Source organism: Crocuta crocuta, unplaced genomic scaffold, assembly GCF_008692635.1.
Source record: "Crocuta crocuta isolate KB4526 unplaced genomic scaffold, BGI_CrCroc_1.0 scaffold124, whole genome shotgun sequence".
NCBI classification, from domain to species: Eukaryota; Metazoa; Chordata; class Mammalia; order Carnivora; family Hyaenidae; genus Crocuta; species Crocuta crocuta.
In genome coordinates this window covers 3,466,942-3,467,556 of record NW_027551573.1, presented here as the reverse complement: position 1 = coordinate 3,467,556, position 615 = coordinate 3,466,942, and the positions used below count along the sequence as shown (strand labels likewise).

General features: G+C 63.1%; 1 protein-coding gene across 1 annotated transcript in view; it reads left to right on the top strand.

The window, feature by feature from the left end:
* SLC6A2 (solute carrier family 6 member 2) overlaps positions 1-615 on the top strand; it is a 45,933-nt gene that overhangs the window by 40,648 nt on the left and 4,670 nt on the right. The window contains exon 12 of the mRNA XM_077751326.1: positions 434-601. Within this exon, the coding sequence (XP_077607452.1) occupies positions 434-601 (168 nt within the window). The remainder of the gene's footprint in view (positions 1-433; positions 602-615) is intronic.

The window sequence follows — 615 nt, the reverse complement described above, 5'->3', positions numbered from 1 at the left end:
GTGGACATTCTGGGAAGCTGAGCCCAGGTTCCACAGAGGGGAAACTCAGAACAGTCAGCACTGCCCGTGGCAGAGGGGACGCTCAGGACCCTCAGCACTGTCCGTGGCAGAGGGGACGCTCAGGACCCTCAGCACTGCCCGTGCCACCACTCAGCCCAGCGCCAGGGTCACCCTTCCGCTCCTTTTCTCTGTTTCTGGCTCCCTTTGTCCCTTTTTGGTCCCCATTTGCTTTGTGGACTCTTCCTCCTTCGCCGCCTCTTTTCTCTTTTTCTCCGCTTCCTTCCCTGCGCTCCCTGGCCCCTCGCGTCCCACGGGTCCCCCGCGCTTCCCTCCCTCCTGCTTCCTCTGTCCCCTCCCTGTCCATGGCTCCCTGTCCTGCCCTCTCTTCGCCTCCTTCCTCCTGCCCCTTCCCACTGCCCCGTGTCCCCTGCAGTTCGTGGTGGTGATGAGTATCGTCAACTTCAAGCCACTCACCTACGATGACTACGTCTTCCCGCTCTGGGCCAACTGGGTCGGATGGGGCATCGCGCTGTCCTCCATGGTCCTGGTGCCTGCGTACGGCGTCTACAAGTTCCTCAGCACGCGGGGCTCCCTTCGGGAGGTGAGGTCGGGGGC